At 22.4% G+C, this 26,396-nt stretch overlaps 8 protein-coding genes across 8 annotated transcripts; all 8 read right to left on the bottom strand. All coding sequences in view use genetic code 6, as the record gives it.

Annotated features, from left to right (window-relative positions):
- Positions 1-243: 243 nt before the first annotated feature.
- TTHERM_000151659 (cation channel family protein) lies at positions 244-2,767 on the bottom strand. Its single transcript, XM_012798992.1, has 4 exons — positions 1,897-2,767; positions 1,528-1,829; positions 708-1,480; positions 244-655 (listed from the first exon to the last, which is right to left on the bottom strand). Exons 1-4 carry the CDS (start codon positions 2,748-2,750, stop codon positions 353-355), a joined length of 2,232 nt encoding a protein of 743 aa, XP_012654446.1. The 5' UTR covers positions 2,751-2,767; the 3' UTR covers positions 244-352.
- Positions 2,768-2,808: 41 nt separating this feature from the next.
- On the bottom strand, positions 2,809-3,452 carry TTHERM_000151658 (cation channel family protein; the record flags this gene model as incomplete). Its single annotated transcript, XM_012798991.1, has 2 exons — positions 2,809-2,898; positions 3,045-3,452. 2 exons carry the CDS (start codon positions 3,450-3,452, stop codon positions 2,809-2,811), a joined length of 498 nt encoding a protein of 165 aa, XP_012654445.1.
- Positions 3,453-3,850: 398 nt separating this feature from the next.
- Positions 3,851-5,955, bottom strand: TTHERM_000151657 (cation channel family protein). The gene is made up of 4 exons (XM_012798990.1): positions 5,477-5,955; positions 5,121-5,422; positions 4,351-5,054; positions 3,851-4,265 (listed from the first exon to the last, which is right to left on the bottom strand). The coding sequence occupies exons 1-4, from the start codon at positions 5,890-5,892 to the stop codon at positions 3,918-3,920; spliced, it is 1,770 nt and encodes a 589-aa protein (XP_012654444.1). The 5' UTR covers positions 5,893-5,955; the 3' UTR covers positions 3,851-3,917.
- A 1,828-nt stretch (positions 5,956-7,783) lies between these two features.
- On the bottom strand, positions 7,784-10,138 carry TTHERM_000151656 (cation channel family protein; the record flags this gene model as incomplete). The annotated part of the gene is made up of 4 exons (XM_012798989.1): positions 9,348-10,138; positions 8,995-9,296; positions 8,226-8,929; positions 7,784-8,149 (listed from the first exon to the last, which is right to left on the bottom strand). The coding sequence occupies exons 1-4, from the start codon at positions 9,761-9,763 to the stop codon at positions 7,784-7,786; spliced, it is 1,788 nt and encodes a 595-aa protein (XP_012654443.1). The 5' UTR covers positions 9,764-10,138.
- A 1,215-nt stretch (positions 10,139-11,353) lies between these two features.
- TTHERM_000151655 (cation channel family protein) lies at positions 11,354-15,081 on the bottom strand (the record flags this gene model as incomplete). The annotated part of the gene is made up of 5 exons (XM_012798988.1): positions 14,289-15,081; positions 13,439-13,790; positions 13,047-13,348; positions 12,075-12,958; positions 11,354-11,761 (listed from the first exon to the last, which is right to left on the bottom strand). The coding sequence occupies exons 1-5, from the start codon at positions 14,980-14,982 to the stop codon at positions 11,354-11,356; spliced, it is 2,640 nt and encodes an 879-aa protein (XP_012654442.1). The 5' UTR covers positions 14,983-15,081.
- A 525-nt stretch (positions 15,082-15,606) lies between these two features.
- TTHERM_00151650 (hypothetical protein) lies at positions 15,607-18,045 on the bottom strand (the record flags this gene model as incomplete). The annotated part of the gene is made up of 1 exon (XM_001021698.2): positions 15,607-18,045. The coding sequence occupies one exon, from the start codon at positions 18,043-18,045 to the stop codon at positions 15,607-15,609; it is 2,439 nt and encodes an 812-aa protein (XP_001021698.2).
- A 723-nt stretch (positions 18,046-18,768) lies between these two features.
- On the bottom strand, positions 18,769-21,573 carry TTHERM_00151640 (hypothetical protein; the record flags this gene model as incomplete). Its single annotated transcript, XM_001021697.1, has 1 exon — positions 18,769-21,573. The coding sequence occupies one exon, from the start codon at positions 21,571-21,573 to the stop codon at positions 18,769-18,771; it is 2,805 nt and encodes a 934-aa protein (XP_001021697.1).
- A 1,781-nt stretch (positions 21,574-23,354) lies between these two features.
- Positions 23,355-25,928, bottom strand: TTHERM_00151630 (hypothetical protein; the record flags this gene model as incomplete). Its single annotated transcript, XM_001021696.3, has 1 exon — positions 23,355-25,928. One exon carries the CDS (start codon positions 25,926-25,928, stop codon positions 23,355-23,357), a length of 2,574 nt encoding a protein of 857 aa, XP_001021696.2.
- Between the last annotated feature and the right edge of the window lie 468 nt (positions 25,929-26,396).

Genomic DNA, 26,396 nt, shown 5'->3' with positions numbered 1-26,396 from the left:
TTATTTTTAAAGGTTGGTAGTGAAAACTGCAATAATATAAGGCCAAATTTCCTTCATATATCTATCTATCTATTTTTACTAAATTTAATTTAATTTAATTTTATTTTTATCAAATAAATGTAAAAATATTTTTTATTTATGGCAAACGATTTATTGAGGTAAAAAAGTTTTTAAATTCATCAAAAATATTTATTCTGAATTTTTAATACTAGGCTTTTTTTTACTTACTATTAAATACCCTATTGTTTTTACTAACTAAAATACCAACACTTATAAAAAAACATATAAAAACTCACTTATTTATATTTAATGTAATCAATTTAAGATAAGCAATCCTTTAATGCAATAAAAATCAATTTTTTTTATTTTACTTCTTTTTTTTTAAAGACTTTTTCATAGCCCTATTATATTTATTAATTAAAATCCTATAATTTCCATTTGGGTAATAAATTTAAAACTCTTTAGCTTTATCAAAATAAACTAAGAAATCTAATTTAAACTAACTGTCTTAAAATAACTTTTAAATGTTATTTTGGTTCCGTTTATCTATAGATTATTATGCATCTCTATCCATAAATTCTATTCTTTTTATGCTACCCTTATTTGGCATTGAAGCTTTCATATCTTAGAGTTGATAATTATTGCTTTCCAAAATCTGTTAAAATATTAATTTTAAAAATAAACTTTGTAAAATTTTAAATAAATACATTATTAATAGAAGATCTTTAGTTCTCTAATCGTTCCTAAATTTATCCAAATTCATCTTTTCCACTTATTTAAAGCTTTGATTTAGCTTCTTATATTAGCCTTTAAGATTTTTTTGACTCTGAAAACTCTTATAGTTCATTCATACTTTGAACTAAAACAGAATTTCTCTATTTTGATGCAAACTCTTCTCTACTTTTAATTTTGCTCTAAAATTCACTTTCGCTTTCTTCTTCTGTATCTAATTCTGTGACTGGATAATCTTTTATTTTCTCTACTTCTTCAATATATTCTTTAAATTCAATTTATACCATTTAATTTGAAGCATCCTTAACTTGTTGAGTAATTAATAAGGTATTTGTTTTTTTCTTTTTATTTCTTTCTTTATACTTCCTAAATTACTCAACCTTTTAGTAATGGCTCATATTACCGTAAAAATCTTCTCTATCAAAATGGGTCAATGGACAATCACTTGAATAATGATTAAATTTATTGCATGTGAAACATTTGACTTATATTTTTTCATAGTTTTTATAAATCATGATGTCATCTTTAATTTGGCAGAATTACTCGTAATCTTTTTCATTCTGTTGGATTACATTTAAAAATTTATCTCTTGAAATCTTTATTATAGTAGTAAATGCTTTAGATTTAGCACAAGCACCCCTAACATGACCAGTAAAGAAACTATGTTAACCGAAAATACATTCTTAACCTAGCACGGCTAAAGTTTTAGATATTTGAGACTCAGCTGAAACTTATCTAGATAATTCAACTTAAAAAAAAAATATTAATTAGAAAATAAAAACTTTTTAATAATACCACTCCCTTCTGCTATATACATCAAAGAAAAATCACTATTTTAATCTTCTCTAAATATAATTTGATTTGGTAGATAGTATAGTTCCTCTATACAATCTATGATCTTATTATGTGTCTGTTCACTAAAATATTTAGAGATGTATTATATTTTTTTAAGTATCCTTCCATAGTATTCTCTATGAATCTACTCACTCAAGTGAGTTGAGATTTTAGAGAGCACTTACTCATTTTCTTCTGATATTTTCTTATAATTTTTTTGATAAAAGTATTCTAAATCTATGTTAACTCTTCTTTAAAGGTTTCTAGCAATAAAATATGTTTATATTAGTTTTAAAATATTTTTAAATTAATATTTTGATTTAAATTTACTTGCTAATACAACGTTTTCTCATGTAGTCATTTATGATATTAATATCTCTTCTTTGCATTTATTCCTGTTCATCAATAGCTGAAAGCATAACACCAATGACATTTATTAAATAACCAAATATGACTGTTGTTATCAACATATTAAGACAAGTAAAGCTTACTGATAGAGGAGTATTAGCTAAATTTGATCCTGTAGCCATCAGTGTTAAAGACCAATACAAAGACTCTAAATATACAATCCACCACGACCTATTATCAGGAATGATAGTTGAAGTTGATTCAACTTCTACATTTAAATATTTCCTTTCAATAACCAAAATTAGTTGCCACATACAAGCAATAACATGAGCTATCATAAATAATTTAAAAACAAGATTAATAAGCTAAATACTAAAATATTTTTTCACTGCTATACAGAGCTGTCTTTAGATATCTTCATTTTCTTCTTTAATATTTCTAACTTTTACAAAACTTATGATTGCTAAATAAAAATTTATTGATTCACTACTTTGAATCAAAATAAGTGAAACAAACGGCAGTAAATCATTTAAAGCATTTTTTTTGATGTAATTAGCAATTATTTTTTCTCTATCAACAACAATATTTGTTCCGATATAAATAGAAGTGTTTAATTTAATTAAAACATTTAGAGCCCAAATAAATGCCATTATTTTTAAAGTATATTTCTGATACTCAAACTAACCTTCAAATACAAGCAAAACACTTAAAAAAGTAAAAAAACAAATGTTAAGTATGTTCTAAATAATTTGATAGCTAAATAAAAGTGGGTGTTAGGGATTGAATAAAGGAATCATTTTGAAACACTTTTTTTTCTTCTTCTAAAACTATATCATTAGTATTTCTAGATTATTTATAAATCTGCTCCTTTTTTAATCTCTTAAATCACTATAATCATTCAATGCATTCCTCACCTTACTAATTTTGAGGTAATTAGTTCTACCAGAGATAGTTTTTGTTAAAAAAAAATTCAATATTCTCTACCTAATTTTTGTTATTTTGTTTATGTCTTATCTTTATAATTAGCTTTTATGTAAACTATTATTTTAGTTAGTTTAATGATACGCTTTGTGGTTTGACATCCAGGTTTCTTATTGTATAATTTTTGAATTTTAGTTTTGGTTAATTACTTGTGTTTTTTGAGCAAATGTATTAAAAATATTTGCCACGCTGCTTCTTTCTAAAAAGTCTTTTTTATGGCTTGATTTAATTTCATTTTTTATATCATTGATCTCAACAAATATCTCTTCTTAATCTGAAGAATTATATTCTTTATTGCTTTAGAATATATTATTTTTACTGCAGCTAAGTATATCATTTGCTTCACCTATCATACTAGTGTTTTGATTAGGTTGATCTTTTTGTTCAATAATTTCATCCAGAAATATTTTACTAGATTTTTCACTATTAAATGATTCTTCTTTCCTGTAATGTAAATTTTTAAGGTGATTCTATTCTTAGTCTTTGTTCGAATTTTCGTAAATGCTTTTATATGCCTCAAATCGAGTAATAGAATTGTCTTCGAAATCATTAATCATTTAATTTTAGTTATGCAAATTATTTCTCTTAATTAATTAATTTAATATGCTTTAAAAAAAATTATCAATAAAAACAATTCGTTAATAATTAAACTTAAATAAAGTTAATATACTATATAAAATAAATTATTTATACATTAAATTACATATATAAAACAATTATGCTTAGCAATAATAATATTATTAATAATATGTTTAATTAAAATAAATCTTTTATTTTTTTAAATAAAAAAAGTATTTTTCTGAATTTTTGAAGATATTTAGATTTTTTATATTAAACTAAAAGAATAATTTGTATTTTTTTTAAATAGATATTTAATTAATAAAAATCAATTCATGTTTAATTAAAAATAATTATTTATTTATTTAAGTAATTTTTATTTTGAATAAAAAAATAAATAGAATTTATTAAAAATCATTAAACATACTAAAATATTTACTCCAAACTAATACAATATTTATCATTCATGATATACAAGATTTTTTTATGTTAAGTTTTATTTTTCTAGAATTTTATCTTTTATTTCTTTTTGTCAATCTGTTGTATTTACATAGTGATAGCTTTAAGTTTCCATCTGGGAAATATATTGAAAAATCTTTTTACTTGTCATATATCCAAGGATTTTCATACATAAAAGAGCTTTAAACACATTAAACCTCTAATTATAAGCTATCCTAAACTTTTCTTTATTTAAGAATGAATTATGTTTAAGTTGGTCTCTTTGCATATTCATCTGCACCAAAGTTCTTTATATTTCTAATAGAACTAGCTTCAAAATATGAATTTGATTTTTGTTTAGAAATAGTCTTAGCCTACTCCCAAAAAAAAAAAAAATAAATTTAAAGTTAATTATTTGATGTGTAAAGTGAAAGTTTATTTAAAAAGAAGATATATTACTTAATCTTGGCAATCAACTTATATATTTTTTTGAGAACCATCAATATCTATATGAATCCTTGACTAACTTGATTACTTTTTTTAATCTACTGCTTATGTAAATTAATTTTCTAAATGAGCCAGTTCTTCAAATTTATTATTTTATTCTATTTACTAATCTATAGATTTTTCTGAAGCATCTGATGAATTAGTATCAGAGTTTTTATCTTGATTTTTATTAGTTTTACTATGCTATAAATATTCAAATTATTCATAGTATTCCTTCAATTTTTGTACCAAAGTCATTGAGTGATAGTATTAACTCTTTCTTTACATATACTATCTTTTTTGTTAAATTTTTTCAAAATAATTTAATTTATTTTGATATGATTGCTTATTATAATGCACCATAGGGCAATCGCTAGTATAATGAGTAAATTTTTTACATAAACTACATTAAATTAGAATATCTTCATAATTATTGTAGAGTTATATTTTATCTTTGATATAATTAAACTTTTAAAAATCATTATCATTTTATTTAATTATATTGATAAAAGACTCTCTAGAAATTCTAATTATGGTCGTAAATGATTTTGATCTAGCTGTAGCTGTTCTATATTACCCTGTAAAAAAACTCATATGCCCTGAAATTTAACCCTTTCCTAGTACTGAAAGAGTTTTAGTTACATTTTAGGTTTAGGAAACTTGTTTAGTCATTTCAACTAAAAAAAGTTAAATAAAAATATTAAAGTAAATTTTTAAGTTGAAAAATGAAATTAAAATTTTACTTTGTCCTTCTAAAATAATTAAGATTCCTAAATTCTCTGAGTCATTTTCTTAGAAAATAATTTGATTTGGAATATAATTCTCTTCAGTCATTAATAAACATAGCTTTTCGATGGATTCTTCACTAAAATTATTTGATAAAAAGCAGTATTTTTTTAGAATTTCTTTAAAATATTCAACTTATAGTTGGTCATTTAAATTTTATGAAATTCTTCCTAAAACATCTTGGTTCTGTTCTTAATTTTTTTTAAAATTCTTCAGATAAAAGTATTCAAGATCTAAATTAACTCTTCGTTACAAGTTTCTAAAATTTATAAATTCATAAATATACAATTTTGGTAGAAATAATTAAAATTACTTGCTTATGTTACGCTTCCTCATAAATTCATTAATTATATTTATATCTCTCCTTTATGCAAGTTCTTACTCATCTCTTTCCTCTAAAATAATTCCAATCATGCTCACAAAATAACCAAAGAAAATAGTTGTAAAAAGCATAATGAATGAAGCAAAAAATGTTTAGAAAGTAGTTGTTGCTATGTTTGATCCAGTAGCCATAAGAGTTAAAGACCAGTATAAAGCTGTAAGGTAAGTTTTCCACCAAAAGTTGCTGTCTTTCATTTAATCTGCATTAAACCATGATGAAGGTTCTCCAAAGTAATTTAGCTCAACATAGCCAACTAGAAAGTACATTAATGCTATTATGTGGCCTAAAATAAAAATTTTTGCGATTAGGTTGAAGATTTAAACATAAAAATAATTTTTGATCTCCATACACAATTATATTTAGATTTCAATTAACTCCTTTAAAACATTTTTAAGTTTAATGAAGGTAGCTACTGTCAATATTATATGAAGTATTTAGTTTTCAAAACTATTTAAAAGTGAGATAATAGGAATAACATCAAAAAATAGATTTTATTTAAAATAAATTCCGAAAATTATTGACCTATCCTTGACAAGGTCAGTGTTGATATAAATAGCTGTATTTATTTTAACAAATATTTCTAGAATCCATGCAGATATAATAAAATAGGTTATTTAGATGAAGTAAAGTTCGCTTTCTCCAAATGTTAGTATAGCAGAGTAAAATAAAAAATAGAAGCAATTAATTAAGCAAAAGATTATTTGAAGAGCAAATATAAAAGGATTTTAAGGATTGAATAATGGAATTTTTTAAATTACTTTTGCCTTAAATTTCTTTAACTTAGAGGCAAGCTTATTTATGCTAATTTTAATGTCATTTTTTATTTATTCTTCATAATAATGGCTTTTATCATTAATTGATTTGTGAATATTTCTATTTTTTAATAAATTTCTTCTACCTAAATCAGTATTATTATGAAAAAACTCAATCAGTCTATTTTTTATTTTTAAGATAAAATTGATATCATTATTTTGCTTAAGTAAATTTGTATGACGTTTTTTATGCTATGAAAGAGCAGAATCCATATTTCTATTGGAACCCATTTAAATTTTTCTTTTATTAATATCAAAACTAGAGTTTTTAAGTTCTTTCATATTAAATTTATCAATATGGTTTTAAAATGAAGCGTTTTAAGAAACATCTTATATTTTTTAAAATGAAAGCTTTTGACTAGCATTACAATCCTAGTCCTATTAGTTATTTTAAATTACAGATATATCTTATTGCAATATCTAACTTTATAGCTTCTATAATGTATTTCTTTAGTTATTTTAATATAAATGTCTTTCTTCATTATTTACAAAGCTTGTTTACTAAAATTGATGGTGATCATTGGTTTACTCAATGCTTTAAGCAAGATTTCTAGAATTACTTGAAAGCAGAGATTAATCAAAATTACAGCTCTCCTCTTTTCTATCGAATAATTATCTTAAGTTGTGCGAATCTTAATCCTCTTGCTCAAATAATTTTTATTTGAATGGTTAAATATCCTAAAATTCAAAATCCATTAATTAACTACTTCAAGTATATTTTAATTTTCTTCTACTTTAATTATATTTAGAAAAAAAGGCTCATAAGTTATTTGAAATAAAATTATAGAAGAAAAATTTATAATAACTGTTTAAGAAAATCAAAAGAAAGGGTGTTGAGTTTTATCTAAAGCTTCATTAACTTTTATTGTGAATCATATTTTAAAAAATTAAAATAAATTTAGATAAACATATTAATAAAATTATTAATACGTTAAACTAAAAAATTAAATTTATTAATGGGAATTGGTTTTTTAAGTTTAATACAAATATTTTGAGTTAAAAATGTATTATTATTCTAAACAAAAAAATAATTTTATATATAAAATGAATTTGCAATTTTCTAATTTTAACAATCATTGCCAAGAAAATAAATATTAATTTTTATTCATTGTTTTATTTAATTCATTTTTTCATTCACACAACAAATTATTAAAAAAAAAAATTTTTCAAATAAAAAATGAAAAAGTGTTATTTTATTTTAGAATTTGTAAAAATAAATCAAATTTTTTATTAACTTGCATATTATATTAAAAATTATCACAAAATTAAGTAAATTTTATTTTGTATAAAATAGAATTTATTTATATTAAAAAAATTTTAAGCTATTAAAACCAAACAAACTAACAAATAAAATATTTAATATTGATGCTAAAGAATGTAAATTGCTGGTTTAAGCTTGCTAAAAAAAATTAATAATATTTTTTATTCATGCTACACTATATTTTTTTATGTTAGCCTTTATTCTTTTAGTTTTTTATCTTTTTCTTTTTGCTAATCTGTTATAGTTACTTAGTGATAATTTTAAGTTTCCATCTGGGAAATATATTGAGAAATCTTTTTGCTTATCATAAATCCAAGGATTTTCATGCATAAGAGATCTTTAAACACATTAAACGTCTAATTCTGAGTTGCCTTACACTTTTCTTTATTTTAGAATGGATTCAGTTTAAGTTGGTATCTTCCCATGTTCGTCTGAATCAAAGATATTTAAATTTCTATAAGAAATAATATCCATAAATTCATTAGATTTTTATTTAGAAACTATAAATGAAGTCTTAGCCTTAGCCAATTCCTAAAAATATTAATTAAGTTAAAGTTAAAGAAAGATATTTATGTGTTAAATAAAATTATTTTAATATAATGTATACTTAATCTTAGAACTCAATCTATAAATTTTTAAAAGAGCTAATAGTTTATATCTATTTCTTTGACAAGTTTGATAACTTTCTTTAATCTATTCTTTAAGTAAATTGTTTGTCCAAATGAGCATGTTCTTCAAATCTATTATTTTATTCAATTTACTAATCTATAGATTTTTCTGAAGCATCTGATGAAATGGTATCAGAGTTTTTATCTAAATTTTTATTAGTTTTAATATTCTATAAATATTCAAATTATTCAGTGTATTCTTTCAATTTTTTTACCAAAATCATAGAGTGATAGTAGTTACTTTTTCTTTACATAAACTATCTTTTTTGTTAAATTTTTTCAAAATAATTTAATTTATTTTGGTATTATTGCTTATTATAATGAACCAAAGGACAATCGCTCGTATAATGAGTAAATTTTTTACATAAACCACATTAAATTTGAATATCCTCATAATCATTGTATAGTTATATTTTATCTTTGATAAAATTAAACTTTTAAAAATCATTATCATTTTATTTAATAATTTTGATAAAAGAATCTCTACAAATTCTAATTATGGTTGTAAATGATTTTGATCTAGCTGTAGCTGTTCTATATTACCCTGTAAAAAAACTCATATGTCCTGTACTTTAACCCTTTCCTAATACTAAAAGAGTTTTACTTACAATTTAGGTTTAGGATAATTGTTTAGTGATTTCGACTTAGATAATTAAATAAAAATATTTAAGAAAATTTTTAAGTTGAAAAATGAAATCAAAATTTTACTTTGTCCTTCTAAAATAATTAAGATTCCTAAATTTTCTGAATCATTTTCTTAGAAAATAATTTGATTTGGAATATAATTCTCTTCAGTCATTTATAAACATAGCTTTTCGATGGATTCTTCACTAAAATTATTTGATAATGAGCTGTATTTTTTTAGAATTTCTTTAAAATACTCAACTTAAAGTTGGTCATTTAAATTTTATGAAATTCTTTCTAAAACATCTTAATTCTGCTCTTAAATTTTTTTGAAATTCTTCAGATAAAAGTATTCAAGGTCTAAGTTAACTCTTCTTTACAAGTTTCTAAAAATTTATTATTATAAAATTTTGGTAGATAATATGAATTAAAATTACTTGCTTATATTACGCTTCCTCATAAATTCATTAATTGTATTTATATCTCTCCTTTATGCAAGCTCTTACTCATCTCTTTCCTCTAAAATAATTCCAATCATACTCAAAAAATAACCAAAGAAAATAGTTGTAAAAAGCATAATGAATGAAGCAAAAAATGTTTAGAATGTAGTTGATGCTATGTTTGATCCAGTAGACATAAGAGTTAAAGACCAGTATAAAGCTGTAATGTAGGTTTTCCACCAAAAGTTACTGTCTTACATTTAATCTGCATTAAACCATGTTGAAGATTCTCCAAAGTAATTTAGCTCAACGTAGCCTACAAGAAAGTACATTAATGCAATTATGTGGCCTAAAATAAAAATTTTTGCGATCAGGTTGAAGATTTAGACATAAAAATAATTTTTGATCTCCATACACAATTATTTTTAGATATCGATTAACTCCTTTAAAACATTTTTAAGTTTAATGAATGCAGCTATAATTAAAATTAATTTAGGTTTTTCAATTATATTTAAAATTGAGATAATAGGAATAACATCAAAAAATAGATTTTATTTAAAATAAATTCCTAAAATTATTGACCTATCCTTGACAAGGTCAGTGTTAATATAAATAGCTGTATTTATTTTAACAATTATTTCTAAAATCCAAATAGTAATAATAGAATATGCTATTTAAATTGAATAAAGCTCTTTTACTCCAAAGGTTAGAATAGCAGAGTAAAATAAAAAATTGAAGCAATTAATTAAGCAAAAGATTATTTGAAGAGCAAAGATAAAAGGATTTTAAGGATTGAATAATGGAATTTTTTAAATTACTTTTGCCTTAAATTTCTTTAGCTATGAAATACACCTATTTATACTAATTTTAATTTTATTTTTTATTTATTCTTCATAAAAATCACTTTTATCGTTAATTGATTTGTGGATATTTCTATTTTTTAACAAATTTCTTCTACCTAAATCAGTATTATTTTGATAAAACTCAATAAGTCTATTTTTTATTTTTAGTACAAAATTTAAATCTAAGTTTTACTTTAGTAAATTTGTTTAGCGTTTTTTATGCTGCTAAACTCCAAAATCGATATTTCTATTGGATTCCATTAACATTTTTCTTTTAGTAAGATCAAAACTAGAGTTTTTAAGTTCTTTGCTATTAATATTATTCATTTAATAATTTTGATACTAGGAGTTTTAAGAAACATCTTTAATAATTTAAAAGGATTGATTATGATCAAAATAATATTCCTAATTCTATAAATTATTTTAGATTTTATCAATATCTTATTACGATATTTAACTTTATTATTTCTATAATATGTTGCTTTAATTATTTTAATAAAGATATCCTTTTTCATTTTTGCTAGAGCTCATTTACTACAAATCATTTGTTTACTCAATGCTTTGTACAAAGTTTCTTGAATTACTTGATAGCATAGATTAATCAAAATTGCAGCTCTCTTCTTTTCTATCGAATAATTATCTTAAATTATGAGAATCTTAATCTTCTTGCTCAAATAATTTTTTTCTGAATGGTTAAATATCCTATATCTCAAAATCCATTATTTTACTACTTCAAGTATATATTAATTTTCTTCTACTTAAAATTTTAATATCAAGCTAAAGCAAATAATTTATTTAAAATTAAATTTTAGAACATATATTTTATAATAAGTGTATTTATATATCAGCAAAGTTATAAAAAGAGTATCAATTTTTATTGAATTTTATATATTATTATTTTTATTTTATCAATTGGTATACAAAAATTTATAGCTTAAAATTAAAAGTGGGAATAGGATATTTTACAAATAATATTTATTCTGATATTAAGTAAATTAGATTATTGTTAACAGTGAATAAATAATTTTTATTATCAAAGGCGATTGAATTTTTATTTGAACAGTTTAAATTGATATTCTTTGATGATTGAAATATTAAGAGGGCAACATTAAAAAAATGTACTAAATTTACTACATAGAGCATATTAATACAAAAATTATTTCAAAATATTAATTATTTCTTGTTTTATTTTTTTAGTTATTTCTTTTATTTTTTTTTGAGCTAAGCATTTTACTGCTATATTCTAAATAATTTATTGCCTTCAGGAAAATATATTTGATAATCTTTTTAAAGATCAAAATTCCACAATATTAGGTCTTTTCGGAATTTGTTATTACTTTCTTCTATATCTAATATTGATTTGAATTGTATAGCTGTTTACAGACGTGTAGCATTTCTACGATTTTCTGCCAAATTTGTTGAGTTTCTTTTTTAGATTCTATTGATCATTCTTTTTGAAGGAGACTAGATAGCTAAAGGAGAAGATGCCATTTACTCAAGATAACTTTACTATTAAAACATATCTAGTTTACTAATATGCTTTAAGCTGCTCAAACTCATTTATTTTTCCTTTTTATAATGATTAATATGTTTTTCTTAATTATAAAATATATATCTAATAATTCTATAATATAATATTAAAATCAGAGTATCTTTTTATCTTTTTTTGTTCAGTTAAAATTTAATTCTTAAATTTAAATCCTTCACTCATGTTTAATTCAATTTAATAATAAAAACTTGAAAATAATTATCTTTTGTAGTATATTTCTTTCATAATTTTTAAACATTGGTGATTTGCTATTATTTAATTTATATTTTTAATTTTTGATAAATTATTTGTAAAAAAGTAGATTTTTAATAAATCAATAAACAAAAAAATTACATTTTATTTCTTTTATTTAGAGTCAAAATTATATTCTTCTGATATAGTTTATTATATTTATAACGGCTTCAACTAATTTTCTTTTGAATATTCTTTTTTTAATTTTAATGGTGAGCATATATTTAAATTTTTTTATAAAGAATCTTTATTTGAAATTTAAAGTAAATCTAATTCTTCTTATCCCTATTCTTGTTCTTAAACTTCTTCTTTTTCGTCTTCTTATTTATTAAACAGTAATTCATTTTTATTAACTGTAGGAGATAGATCTTTACTTAGAATATTTTCATCAGATTTTTTTATTTCCTCTTAACCTTTGCTCAATTCTTAAGATATTTCTCCTTCTTCACAAAATGGACTTTCAGTAGATACCTCACTAACTTCATTTTCTTATGCAAAGCCATCAAAATTTTGATTAGAAATTAATTATTGTGTTGCATAATTGATCTTAGTTATTAGTAATAAGGTGTTTTGAGATTTTTATTTACTTCTTTTATATGGAGATCTTTATTACTTAACTTTTTAAAGATATCCCATCTTATTATAACTTTCATTTTTATCAAAATGAACAAGAGGACAATCTCCTGTGAAATGAGAGAATTTATTACAAATATAGCAACTTATTTTGATTGTATCATAATTTTAATACAAAAGTATTTTGTCTTTTATAAATAAAAATTTTTCATACTCACTTTCATTATTCTTAATTATTTCTATAAATTTATTTCTTGAAATTTTTATCGCAGAAGTGAATGTTTTAGCTCTTGCCCGACAGCTTCTTAAGGTACCTGTAAAGAAATTCTCTTATCCTAATATAGAATTTTACTTAATAGTATCAATTATATGATTGTTGTGATTATCCTTAGATGTTGTTTGAATAAGTTCAACTTTTAAGTTAAAAAAATAAATAGTATAATTGTATTTGATTTAATGTAATTTTTTATTAATTTTAATCAAAAATATTTGATTGGTTACCCTCTCCTGATTAAATGTAAACAAGGCTAAAATCATCATGATCATTTTCATCATAAATAATCTAGTTTGGTAAGTATTGAACTTCTTCCATTGTTAAACATAATTAATTTATAGATTATTCACTAAAATTTTAGTTCAGAAATGATATTTTTTAAATTATAATACCATAATACTCCCTAAGTATTTATTCATTTAAATGCTAAGATATTTTACTAAGCACTAATTAATTTTCAATTTATTTCTTTTTAAAATTCTTTTTATAATAGTATTCCAAGTCTAAATTTACTCTTCTTTACAAATTCCTTTTATTTATTTATGAGATATAATTTAAATTATATAAAAATATGTAATAAAATTAAACACAATCAAATTGAATTAAAATAAAAAATTACTTGCTAATATTTCGCCTTCTCATAAAATCATTGATAATATTTATGTCTCTTCTCTTATTATCTTCTTCTTCATCCATTTGAACAAGAATAATACCAATTACACTGATAAAGTACCCAAATATAATTGTTGTAAAGCACATTATAAACGAAGTAAAGAAAATTTATAAAGTTGTTCTTGCTTCATTAGATCCTGTTGCCATTAATGTTAGTGACCAATAGAAGGCTTGAAGATATAACTTCCACCAAGTTCCATCTGAGCCTATACTTTCATCGAACCAAGTTGTATCATTATTTAAAAATTCTAATTCAATTTTACCCGTCAAGTAGTACATGCAAGCAATAATATGCCCAACTAAGAATAGCTTAAATATCAATTAAATTAATTGTACATAAAAATAATCTTTCACTAATTCACAAAAATGCTATTAAATTTAGTTAAAACGAGTCGTTGTATTTTTTAGTTTGATAAAAGACAGTAACTTAAGCAAAATATTTAAATGATCTACTTAAGACAGTATCAAAAATGATATAATTGGAATAATATCTGATATCCCAAATTTTTTAAGGTACTTAACAATAATAATTGATCTATCTTTTATAATATCTGTTTTAACAAACATCAAGGTATTTAACTAAACTAAAATATCTATTATCCATTTAAATGCTGTACATTTAAATACAATATCGATGTGTTAGATATCTGCTGAGAATATAATCTGAATAGATAAGAATATAAAAAATAAGTAGTCAAGAACATTTATGGTTATATAATATATAAAATAGGGCAGGGTTTGAGGGTTGAAAAGAGGAATTTTTGCAAAATAGTTTTTTTTGTTTTAAACTACATTACATAGATTTTCAATTTAGAGTTTAATCCAAGATTATTAAATTTAATCATCAATAGAAGCCTAATCATTTATAAATTACTTTATTTTATTGTTTTTTAAGAGGTAATTTCTTCCTGACAGAGTTTTATTTTTAAAAAAGTTAACTACTCCTCTTTTAATAAAGAACATTTTTTTTATATCAAAAGCAGTAGAAGGCTTGCTATTAGTTTTTTTTGATGTGAGTTTTTGGTCTCTTAATTTAGAAATAAATGAATTTGAAGATTTATTAACTAAATTGTTTTCTTCCCTTTATATTTCTTGTTTTAAATCATTTAATTACACATTTATAACTTTTTAAGTTGGAGACTTTGAAATTATTTCAAATTCTTCTAATTTATTGCGGCTATATAGGTGGGATTATGTGAAACTCTTGTTTAGTGTTCCTTTGTTTTTTTAAGAGAGCTTACTTTAATTATTACTGCATTATTCTGTCTAGTAATAATGTTCATTATCAATTTAGCTCTTTTTTGTATGAACTTAATTTAAAGGAAACGTTGAAATATCTTCAATTCTACTTTAATTCTACTATTCACTATGGCATGAATCTTCCAATCTTTCATGCAGATGCTTTAACCTGTTTAAATCCTACTCAGTTTAGTTTAAAAGGAAAGTTTTCTATCGATAGTGTTCACTTGTTCCCTCTTCATCTAAACTCATTTATTTGATTTATTTACTTAAGTATTTTTTTGCCTTACTTTTACTTTTTTACTCTAATAAGCAAATTATTTATTTACTTAATAATTTTTTAAATTTTTTCTTTAAAATAATACAGTAATAATAATAACAAAACAAAATTTCCTTTTTTTTAACTGATCTTATTAAAAGGTTCTTATATTAAGATTTTTTTACTGCACTAAAAATAAATTTTGCTTAAAACGTAAAAAATTAAAAATGCCTAAATATGAGTAAATATTTAAATTAATATTTAATTATAGTAAGATTAACATTAAATATAAAGTTATTTTTATTTCAATAAATACATATATAAAACAATTAAATACTTTTTTAAAATTTTTAAGAGTTTAGTAATCAAAGATCTATAATTTAGATGTGTAGTGTCCTTTAATAGATTTTTATTATTTGTTAGTTATATATTAAAAGTTAAATTTTGAAAAGATAAATAAATACTGTAGATTCTCAATAGTTAAGACCTACTCCTCCTCTAGATTTAATCCTAGGTTAAGTGCCTTAATCCATAAAATTTTAGTAAGATGCCTTAATATAAATAATTCTTACTTAGTGAGGAATAACAGTTAATAGATTATTTATTCAATTATTAGTTCATTATTATTAAAAATAAGGATTCTTTGATCTGAGTAGAGAATAAACAACACTTTCAATCATAATATTGCAATAATGAACAGAAGATTATTATGCAAAAATATTTAGCTCCGATAGGAGACTTAATATTTTGCTGACTTCATATTAGTCAGTTTTCAAATGTTGTTCTTAGCTTTTTAAAAAAGAGTCTTAAATTTTGCTTAATTAATTTCTTATGTAACTTATATCCTTCACATTTGTTAAAGAAGAGAGTAAAGATATGCAATTATATTTTAATTAAAAAAAACTTTATTCTTCAATTTACTCTACAATTTATTCTGGAATAATTTAATCAGCAGAGTTGTCTTGGTTATTTTTCAAAGGTTCTTCACTAATTTAGTTGTTTAGAGTTTTAATATTGAATTAAAGTTCTAATGAACTCTATTTAAATATGTAATCGCTATTCTTTATTTAATCTAAAAAGCATAGGCACACAACCTTCAAAATAGGTATATTTTAGTCCTCTATTTAATTGTATTTTCTTTGCTGTTCAAGTTAAAACTAATAATTTATATAGTATTTATAATCAGAGTCATGCTGTAAATATGGTATTAATATCTAGTTGCCTTAAAATATTGTATCTTCTTTCCATACTTTTTATCCTCCATACTTTTATATAATTTGCATTTTTGGAAGAATAGCATTTTTAATTTAATTTTAATTATATTGAGCATATTCCAATTCAGTTAAGCGCCTTACCATTCCAGAACATTTAAAGCTAATTGTTTTTTTAATCTAACATAATGTCTCAGCTACAAAAGGAATTTATTCACTTTAATTTGAATGTGATGGAATGAGATAATAATTACCTGATGATTAAAAAGCTAATTTATTGATAAAACTCTTCAAATTATCATCGATATATTCAAATATACTAACTTGAAATCTGTATTTCTTGTCTATTAGGTTGTATTTATAAGTAATTTAAGTTGTCTATTTTAGACTCACACCATGAGTGAACCATATAGCTTGAGTTAAAAAATTTACTTCAAACCTTTATTCTATTAAATTCTTTAATCTTTCAAATATGCTCACTTTATGTTCTTGCTTTAAATTTCCACATTGAATATTTTAAATGATATTTTTTAGGTAATTTTTATTTTATTAGTTGCAATTAAGCAATGGTGTATTATAAATTTCGTCATTTTAAACATAAATTAAGCACACTCTATCATTCTCATAAGAATTCAGCAGTAAAAATTCAACAGCTCTCTTTGTATATTGGACCGAGATATCCTCTATAAGGATAAATAAATCGTATGGAGTATATATGAGTTAAGATAAATTGTATTTTTAGCTAAATTAATTAAATGGTAATTTTTTATTACTTTAGGTTAAGTCTTAATATCTATATTATACTTTATAATGCTATTTCCATTAAGATTCATATTTCTATAAATTTTCTATAGATTTTTCAGGTATTTAAATTCTCATCATCACATCTGCAGAGCAAGTACTTTCGATTTAATTTAATTCTTGCATTTTCTTGTCAGTCTCGAGAGAAACTTTCAAATTATCTTCAATAAATTTTTTGTTAAAAAATCTAAAATATTATATGAAGTCTTAATTGATTAAACTTTCTTTGAATTAACTATTATTTTCTATTTCAAATTCTTTATCAATATCATTAGCACTTTTGATGTCTTGATATGGCGAAGCAGTATTTTCTTATTATTAGCTTGATATTTATTTACAGTCAATTATTTTATTTTGATGGCTGTATGATCTATTCTTATCTTTCATTACACTATTAAGTAATTGATTTGAATATCTTCTTCTCACCTGCTTAGAAGCAGTGCCGCATCTTGGTGGAGTTATTTAATTTACGTCAGGACTTGTGTACATAACGTTACTTACTTCAGTTTAGTTTTTGCTTTTAAGGGGAGAATCATAAGTTAGAATATCATTTTCATCATCAAAACTTGTTTATACCTCTGTTTTATTTAATATTTTTTATTTGTTAATTAAAAAGCTCTTAAATTTAGTAATTGCGTTTTTTTATTTATTATTACTTAAAATCTAATTGATTTATTAATTTGTTTCTTATTTAAATTGTAAATTTAAAATATTTTTTCTAGGAGTTGTGAGTTATTAGTTAGAATTGTTTATAGATTCATTTTCTTTAGGTTTTTATTCAATTTACTTAAATAATAATTATTGTAAAGTATTTTTCTTTGATGCACTACTACTATTTCTTCTTGATAAAAGATTGCTTTTATTCAGAGACATAGACCTTTGCTAAATTTATTGATCAAAAGATTATTTATACATAGATAGCTCATCTTTCTACAGAAAGGGTCCATTAGGTTTCTTATTATATCTTATACTGATCGATATTTTGCGATCAGGCTAAAGTCTCAAGTAAAAGCTCTAAGATAAAACAGAGTTTTAATCGCCCATGATAAATAAATTTAGTTTTATTGTACTAGTTAATAATTTGGAAATAATTAATTATAAAAATATAGGTAAGTCTTTAATATGTATAATGTCTTTCTGCAGATAAATTTAAATAAATCCTTTATAGATATCGAAATTAATTTTGATGATATGAATAAATTTAATTTATTTGTCTAGTTTAGGCATTTTAAATTATCTAATCTCTTTCGAAAAATCGAATATATTTGATCTCAAAGTTCATTTCTTATACATATTTTCCATTTCTAAATCAAAAACTACTTTATGAATTGAGAACAAATAAATAAGTATAAGCCTTAGTTATTATTTATTGAAAATTAAATAATCAATTTCAAATTATTTATTTGAATAAAACAGATAATCAATTTCAATATTTTTTTTTGCAAAACAAATAATTAATTTCAATATATTTTTTTGTAAAACAAATAATCAAATTCAATATATTTTTGTATTTAGAATATTTAACAAACAAAGAAATAAATAAAAAAAGTTGTTTGTATTTCATAAAGAAATAATTTTTGAAAATTTGATACAATGAAAAATATGAATTTGTTTACATTATATAAGAATAAATAAATTAAGGTAAATTTTAATAGAAGTATATTTTAATTAATTATTTATATTTGAAAATTATATTTAATTTTATGATTTATTAAATAGATAAATCATCTAATTTGATTAATAATTTTATTACACTTGCTCATTCATTCAAACAATTTAATTTTAGCATATTCTTTAGAAATAGAACTAAGCATAGTTCATATAATACTCAGATATTTAAGTATTAAACGAAATATCTGTTTTTGATAATTATGATTTTTGATATTTGTGTGCATTTAAAAATGAATTTAATAAATTATTTAGATTGTTGTTAATTGATTAATTGCCATTTTTTTATATTTTTTAATGCAATTATGCGATGTCTTCCAAAAATTCTTCAAAATGAAGAGAAATTTCAACGAAATACTCTTACAAAATTGATTCTAAATTTTCCTCAAATTTGATTAAGCTATATTCGCTCTCTAATTTATCTTACAAGTTTTAGATGAGTATTTCAAAACTATCAATGATTTAATATTTAAAAGAATTTCTTAATACTGTTGGGTTGTAAGGATTATTAATTAATGATTCTTACTCTGTTTTATAAATATCTCCGTTTTCGAATGTAACTTTTTTAATTTACTCATTATAAATATATTATTAATATTTTTATGATTCAAAAAATACTAAGCAAGCTGCTTTGAATGTTGGCTTTTCGATCCATTCATCGCCTATCAGATATCCAGTTGCAGGGAAACTATATCTCAAACTATAATTTTTTGAGCAGCCTGCTATCAAATTATAAAGATCTATAGACTAAGCTTCCAATTCATCATCTTCCTTCCAAATTCCAGAACCACCATATCTCCTTTCTGTAGTTATTTTTTCTATAAATTTTTTGTCTAAAGTTGGCATAATCATGGCACTTGATTTAAAACCTACTGTAGATTTTAGCTGACCTAGAGCTTTTGCAGCTATCAATGGTAAATTAGAAGTATCTTCAATAAAGTGATAGTCCCCCTATTAAGAGTATGAAATTTATTATATACTTGAGTCGCAATTATTATTTTTTAAATGAAATGTGCTTAAGAAATATGTAAATTAATTTTTTTTTTATAAAAGATTTATCATTTCATCAGATTTTTTTATGTTGTAACCTTCAGTAAAATAGTAAATTTGAGAAATAAAATTCTTTTCTTGTCTTTTATTAAGAATTTCTAAAGCCTAATCTAAAAGCTCTATGGATTCAACATCACCTCTTGGGTTCACATATTTTAAAATATCTTTCAAATATTCTTTATTTGATAAATCGCATTTTACGAGCTTCGATTTAGTAATTTCCTATGAGTTAGGAAATATTAAACATATTCTATCAAATTAAGATGATTGTTGAACAATAAAATTAATAGAACTTTTGATACTAGTCATATTCTTTACAGAAATATTGTCATCAATGAGGATGACTAAGTCATATGGACTCCAAGTGTAGTCTTTTGTTTAATATTTCTTGCAATTTATTTATGAATTAGAATTTTTTTCGATAGCTTCTAATTTTACTTTTCTTAGCATGCTTACATAACGATTAATTGCAGATTCTGTTTTTTCTGGTAGATTAATGCTAACCATTACATCAGCAGAGGAAGATTTTTTATGAAATAATTGAACTCTCTCGCGATCAATTAAGACTTATAATTCTAAGTTATCCTAAACAAATAGCTTATTTACTTGTGTAAACTCCTCCAAGAACTCTTAATTTATAGGATCTTCACTTAGTTAAGGGTTTTTTTCACAAATTTTAGATTTAGTTGAGGTATTCTCATCTTGCGAATCTGTAGAATTCAAACTAAGATTATTTGATGAAATTATTGATTTCTATTTTTTAACATCCTTTTCATCATTTTTTTGAATTTTTTTAATGAAGCCATCTCTCCTTTAAATTTATATTTCACTCATTTTTACAGTTTTCTAATCTTCTTTTGAAATATTGTGAATATTGTGCTTAAACATATCATCGCTAAATTCTGTTTCATCATTAGTCACTTTGTTCTCCTCCTCACTAGAAAAAATAGGTTATTATTGTTTTTATTTCTCCTAATTTTATTTTTAATTTAATTATTCTCTTATTATTTAATTTTGAGGAATTATAGCAGTTCTTTGTGAATTTTAATAAAAAGATGATGATGATGCTTCTTCTCTTCTAGTTGATTATTACTCTAAATTATGGATATATCTTTTATTTACTTTAAGACTTATTTTAAAGTTTTCGTTTTTTTAACCTTTTATTGCGTTGGAGTTTGTTCTCAAATTTTTTAAAGGTGATGAGGATCTCTACTTAGAAACAACCATTTTTTTTGAGAGCTATTCTACTTAAGGTAAGTAATAATTTTCATTATCATCTTCTGAGAAGTCATCCTTGAATTTTGGTTATTAGAAATTTACTAGTTTTCTCTTACTTGGGGAAGCAGAAAAAGGTACACTAACTTTATTTTATTATATTTTCTTAGGCTCAGTGTTAAATTTTATTGAATGGTCTATTCTTCTAAATTTCTTTTTACTAAGTTGCTCATAATTTTGCTAATTTTAAGAGTTCATGTTTTAATTCTTATTTTGCTAGCTCATATTTGATTGATTAGCTGCCTAATCAACTATTTTAATATTGCTGCATTTTTGAGAATATTTATTTAATAATTATTTTGCATTGACAAATTTGTTTGAGTTGTTTTAAAGAAGAATTTACAATTTTGATTGAGAATATTTTTTGGGTGAAATTTTTTTTTACTCAATCATATTTAGGTTCTGCTAGTCTGTTGATTTTCTTAAAAATTAAGATGGTACAAGCTTTTTACCTCTAGAATAAACAGTTTGTAAATGAAGACTTTTAGAAATAGTGTTTACTAGTTAATCATCATTATTAGATATGTTTCTGTATGTGCATTAATATTCATTTGTGATATGAAAATCTTATTTACTCATAAATTAAAAGTAAAGCAAATATTTTTAATTAGATTAGTTAGATATTAATTAGTCTTCTTTGAATAAAGTAATTTACTTTTTTAATATAAGATGAATATTTTGCTTTTTTAATTTAATTCTTTATATGCATTTTTGTGTTCTAAAATTGGGTAATTATAAGAAATATGATAAAATCCAAGAATATTTTAATTTACACGCAAATACAATACATTGTTTACTAATTCGAATTATTGCAGCTGTGAAAACAAAAACAGTGGGAATCTATTTTTCTACTTTATTGATCGAAATAGGTAATTAAGTCAATCATTTCAATAATTGTCTATTCTTTATAAGTATAATCAATGATGACAATTGATTTTTTGCTTAAGTAAATAAAATACTTTTCTTTACCGAATTTTAAATAACGTAGATTTTTATTAAGATAATTTGTGTATATTTAAATATGGAGCTTCATTATATTGAATAATGTTAATAGTCAGTAATTGAAATAATTTAAGAATTAGTATCTAATTAATAACAGTAATCAAATAAAGAAAATCAACCAAGCATTTAAATTTTATTGAATTTTACAATTATTTAAATTGTGATAAGTAAGTACTATATTTGTTATTTCTTTTCTATTTTACTTGTTTGTTAGATAATCATTTGAATTTACATTAATAGATAGAGCGATAAATAATTTTTTGACACATAAAACAATCTGGGTGTATCCTATTATTTGCTTAAATTTTTTAAAAATACCTCAAATAAGTAAATAAGATAATTCAAAATGAAAATAGTTTATTTAAACATAAAAATTTTATAATACTAAAATAATTTAAAAGAAATTAAACATATGTATTACATTAGCTATTTTAAAATGAACAAAATATAATTTAATAGAAGCCTTTTTTTTATTTTTTGCTATTTTAAATCTTAATTTATTACACTTTTTTTAAATTGTATCGCTCTAATTTTTCTTTTATATTAAAAGATCATATTATACTCGCTCCCACAATTATTTGAGTTTATTTGTTCTTTAGACAACTTTATATATATATTACTATCCATTTTTCTTAAAATAAAAACTTTTGCAATTATATATTAAGGATCCAAATTTTCTTATCATCCTTAATCAAATAATTTTTCCTCCGGCTATTAGGTTACTTACTTCTTTTATAATAAAAGATTATTTGAATTCAATTTTTGATAAGCAAGTAAATTTATTAAAAAACTAATTTTATCTTTTTAGAGGATAAAATTATTTGATTTTTTTATGTAAATTTGGTAAGTCTCATTATTTAATATGTAAAAAACTATTTTAAAAAAAATTAATATTACTCTCAATTGATTTTGATGAGTTTTAAATTTGAAATGAATTTATTGCAAAGTATAAAGTATGTATGTCTCAAGATTTCAGAATTTAAAAAAAGAAAATTACTATCTAAATAAATAGATAGATAGGTTGATAGAAAAATAGTAACTGGATTTGAGAAAGTAAGATTTAATTAATAATTAATGGTAATAAAAAATTGCTTAGAGTTTTTAATTAAATATTGAATACAAGGTATAGGATAAAGCATTAGAATGCGTTATAGATGCAAATATAAATATTAAAATTAATGGTTTTTCTGGATGGTAGATGAATTTTTTTAATTTAAAAGATTAATTTACAAAATTTAATGTAGATCATTTAATTTTAATATATACAAAGATTGAATATAACCTAATAATTTTAATTTTTAATGGTTTTGGAAGTAAAGTTAATTAGTTTTATATCTTATGGTTAAGTAGACAGCTTTTCAGCTGTTAATATTTTAAGTTGCTAAATTTTATAGGTAGAATTACATGTAATTCATCGAGTAATCACTCAATTATATTCCGTAATTCAATTTCTTTTAAAATGTTTCTGCTTTCTATAACATTTAAGATTGTAAAAAAGCACTGATTTCGTATTTTTTATTTGCGCTAAAATCTTCAGGATATTTTGAATAATGTTTTAGAGACTCAGTAAATTAGATTAAATTATCTGTTGCTAGAATTGAAGAACAATTAAATAAATTATTAATATAGCTTTTCGATTCTTCAAGTTTTTTTGAGGCGTATTGATGTTCTCCTTTTTCAATTAGCTTTAAATAGTCTATGAGCTCAGGAAGGAGCTTATATTTATATGAGTTTTTTAGTACATCATTATTAATGAATATTTGTGGGGAATCCTAAATGTTGTAATTTCTAAAATTTAATTGAAGTATGCTATCTCTAATTATGTATTTTTAATCTTCATATAAGTTTTCATGACAAACATAAAAATGTGCTTTGAAAACTTAGTGTTAGCAATTTTCTTTTGGTATTTAGATGTTCGTTCCCTAAAATGAGAATCTCAAGTTAAATTATTTTGAAATTCCTGAGTTTATTTGAGGTAAGTCAATGCAATATTCTTAATGGCTTTCATTCTCTCTCCATACAGCATCTCCTCCATACATTAAGTCTATCTTAGCGCTTGGGATGTAGTTATTTATTTTATCCTCTAAGAAGACTTTATTTTAGTTACTTTTCATTTAATTTCTATTTATTGTTTGTTAATTCAAACACTTCGAAACTGTAGCACTCACCTTAAAGCCTACAAGTGTTTTAACAGAACCGAGGGCTTTAGCACTAAACTAAGCAATCTAGGTACCATTTTCAATGAAATAGTAGTACCCTCCATTCATATGAGATAAATTTTATAAATAATTCTAGCTAAAAGCCTCAGTTGTGAAAAGGTTTTTAGCATAATTTATAGAATCGTCATGAGGATTTTTTATATGAAAATTATAAAAGGAAAAAGAAGTTTTAATATTCAAATGTATGAGATCCTCTTTTATTTATTCTGAAAAGGACTTGGTTATTTATCCATATTAATACCAAAATACAGCTGTCTAATAGTTTTCACACTTCCTTTCTTAAATTGTCCAGAAGGCATTTAAAAGGGCTCTGTGGTTAGAAAGCCTACTATTTGTCTAAACTTTCTAAAGCACATCAACTAAAATTTTTTTCATTGCGTTAGAGCAACGGACCAGATTTGATTTAAGAATCTTATTTCCAATTGGGATTATCAAAGATATTCTATCGTTTTTATTCGAATTTGATATAATAAATTCAATAGAATCCAAAACCTGTTTCAAAACCTATTAATTCATATTTACATCCAATACTATAATTAGATCGTAAGGTGAAGTAATGTAATCTCTGGTGTTATATATCTTATTTCTCAAGGGAACTCCTTAATTCCTAGACAAAATAATATCCTACTTTCTTATTTGATCTTACTGATTGCGGCGGAAAGAATCTACAAATGGTTCTATGAGTTGTTGGCTTTTTTCAGGAAGTTCAATAGATACCATGACATCTATAAAAGAGGATTTTCCTTAGTGCAAATCAACACAGCTTTTGTCAGCATTTAAACAAACTTATAAATTCTCCTCAATGTAGTTTCTATTGACTTCAATAAAATCACTTAAATAGGAAGAATCTAATTATTCGTCATTATTTAATATTTCGAGTTGGGAATGATCATATGAATCATACGCAATTGAAAATATTTATTAATTGGGGTTTTCATCTTCAACTATTTACTTTTTTTCTATTTCATTTTAAATTTATTGAGAAGGGACTTTTATTTCAAAATCTAAATTGGGTTTATTTTTATGCAATTAATTTAACTAAAAAGTATTCGAAATTGATCTTCTCCTTTCATTTATTGTTAAAAAGTTATTCTAAGTTCGTTTCATTTTTTCTTTTATATTTTATTAGTTGCCTTATTACTCTTAGTCTTGAATTACTTTTTTAATTTATTGGTTACTTTTATCACTATTGTTTTTGCTAATTTTACTTTCAAATTACTTACAATCCAAAATAGTCTTTTAATTGCTAACAGAGAATCTACGATTACCTGCTGATCTTTTTTATATTTTATTATATACTACAGGACTGTAATTATTATTATTTTATTTGTCATCTCTTGGAGAAGGTGTTTAATTTTTTTGGTTTTCTTATTGAACGCACAAATCGTTTTTAATTTGATTTTTATTGTTATTATTTTTAATGTCTTAAAAGCAAAGTGTATTATTATTTGACTTTTAGTTTGGAGTGGAATTCTAAGAATCTAAAGGACTATTCATGGCTGTCGAATAGTAAGAAAAATTCAATTTATCTTTTTGTAGTTGAGTTTAAGTTTAGTTACTAAATTTATGATCAATAGATAAAACTCTATTGTTTTTTATTTTTTTTACTATGTAATTTCTTTATTTTGACGAATTTTCTCTATTTTCAAATGATTTTAAAATGTAATTTTATTTCTGCTCTAAATTTGTGAGACCAATTCTGTTTGTTTTCATTTTTTGGTTTTTATTTATGAGTTATGATAATATAAGTTTTTGTTGGTATTTTTGTGAGATAGATCTTTTGGTATATGTTTTATTAAAGAAAAAATCTTTTTTATTATTTAAATATGAATAAGCCTTTTGTTTTTATAGGTTATTTATATTTTATTTTTGATATATTAACAATTATTTATATTTATCTTTTATAAACGAATAGATAGATAGATAATTTGATAATTTAATTTCATCTGAAGCTATATTTTTCTTGACAAATTTTGATACCTTTATTTATGTAATCTTAAAATTTGTGCCAATTTCTTACAATCGAATTGATCAATTTAATAAAATAGATTGAACATAATTTGTAAAAATTTAATAAATTCGAAATTAATTAATCAAAGAAATCCTTATTCAATCTTCCTATTTTACTTTTCTATATCAAAAATAAAAGTTTTCTATTTTTAAAGGCTTTTTTATAGGTTA

This window comes from Tetrahymena thermophila (assembly GCF_000189635.1).
Source record: "Tetrahymena thermophila SB210 genomic scaffold scf_8254545, whole genome shotgun sequence".
In the NCBI taxonomy this organism is placed as follows: Eukaryota; Ciliophora; class Oligohymenophorea; order Hymenostomatida; family Tetrahymenidae; genus Tetrahymena; species Tetrahymena thermophila.
Note: the sequence above shows the minus strand (reverse complement) of the source record. Positions and strands in the feature narration are given on the sequence as shown.